Source organism: Arachis hypogaea, chromosome 14 (genome assembly GCF_003086295.3).
Source record: "Arachis hypogaea cultivar Tifrunner chromosome 14, arahy.Tifrunner.gnm2.J5K5, whole genome shotgun sequence".
Classification (NCBI taxonomy): domain Eukaryota; kingdom Viridiplantae; phylum Streptophyta; class Magnoliopsida; order Fabales; family Fabaceae; genus Arachis; species Arachis hypogaea.
The window spans coordinates 126,546,202-126,547,972 of record NC_092049.1 but is presented as its reverse complement, the minus strand read 5'-3'; the positions used below and the strand labels follow the sequence as shown (position 1 = coordinate 126,547,972).

General features: G+C 34.4%; 1 protein-coding gene across 1 annotated transcript; it reads left to right on the top strand.

Annotated features, from left to right (window-relative positions):
• Positions 1 to 214: 214 nt before the first annotated feature.
• Positions 215 to 1,411, top strand: LOC112743152 (putative F-box protein At5g55150). Its single transcript, XM_025792365.1, has one exon. The coding sequence runs from the start codon at positions 215 to 217 to the stop codon at positions 1,409 to 1,411; it is 1,197 nt and encodes a 398-aa protein (XP_025648150.1).
• The last annotated feature ends 360 nt before the right edge of the window (positions 1,412 to 1,771 follow it).

Sequence of the window (1,771 nt, the reverse complement as noted above, 5' to 3'; positions counted from 1 at the left end):
AATGTAAAGATTCCTTGGATTATCCTCGTATTCTAAATTCTTTTAAGGAAAAAATCAGTTTAAATTTTGAAAAATATGATAACTAACTACCCATGCTTAATTTAAAACGTGCCAAATCATATTTCATCTTTAAATATAATAACCATGACTTTTGACTAGTCTTCTCCATTCCTTCTATGATCAGTTTGAGTTCATCTGAAATTTGCAATTTGCAATGAGTGAGGTTGATCGATGGTCAAACATTCATCAAGATTTGTTAAACGAAGTTACACAGCGGTTTTATTCATATGACAATGACTACCTTCAATTACGATTGGTTTGTAAGCAATGGAACTTGAAACTTCCAAAGATCCCCACTGGCAACAAAGTTCCGTGGCTGTTACTACCTATTGGTGGTGGTGCTGCTAAAAAATCTTTTGAAGAAGTTCGTTCTCTTGAAGAGGAGGACATCTACCAGATCATGCAATTACCTACCATTGACGAAGAAACTCTTGACACAGATGGTCTTGAAGAGGAGGGAATTTATCATTTCATGGCATGGGAGCTGCAAGACAACAGCATATGTGGTTCTTGTCATGGATGGTTGATAATCGTAATGGTATATGAAGGTACGATAAAAATGTTAAACCCGTTTACAAAGGTTCACTTAGATCTTTCTCCAATCTCAACTCTCTCCAATGTAATTGATATTAATGAGAATGAATGTATTAATATTGGCAAAATTATCACTCGAAATACTATTCCTATGCATAAAACCCAAATTTGGAAAGCTATTATAAACTCGGCTCCTACAAATGACAATAACAATGATTTTATGGCTGTGGTCATATATGGATGTGATAGTAACTTAGCCTTTTACAAGCCCAATGACAAGAGATGGCTTAGATTTTCAACAAGACCCATGTGCGATGTCATATTTTTTCAAGAAAAAATATATGCAGTAGATTATGAAGGCCAACTATACGAATTTGATACCAAAAATAAATCAGGACCAATGGGAAGAATTTATGAAGCCGCACCACCTCCATCGGATACAGGATGCTTCAAGTGTTACTATCTGATTGGATGTGCTAATGGAAGTTTATTGATGTTGATAAGACGTGTAAGACGTCGTTGCAAGGTTGTGGAGACCGTCAAATTCTATGTCTATGAATTGAAGAAAAATGAAAAAGCATGGTCAAGAATATATGATTTGGGAAATTACATATTAGTAATTGGTCTCAATTCTTCTGTTCAAATGTTGTCGAGCAAAGGAAATCAAATCTACTTTACAGATAACATGCGTATCGCTCACTCACCATACCTTGCTGAGCCTCACGACATTGGTATCTTCAATTTGGAAGATGGGAGTTTCAAAAAATTGTTAACAGATGTGAAATTTTTTTGTCCTCCTGTTTGGATATTATCCTAAGTTTTTTTTCTTTTATTTTTTAACCTTGAATTATTAAGCCTCTGCTATTAAGTCTTTATTTTATTCTTCCTTTGATCAAGGCATGCTTATCGCCTTTTTTATTATTAGCATACAAGTTTATTCGTATTTTTATACAATATGTACAATATGTATATAATATGTACAATAGGCTTTTTATCTAGTCCAATTATATTTGAAAATAGTAATAAACACCTAATTAACCTAATTACAATTTCTAAATGATATTCACTCCCAATTCACCTCCTGTGACCGTGTTACTCTACCCAATTTACCTCCTCTTCGGTGCTCATCAAACCCCACACTGCCGCATAGCCGTCTAAATCGCATCCTGCAGCATCT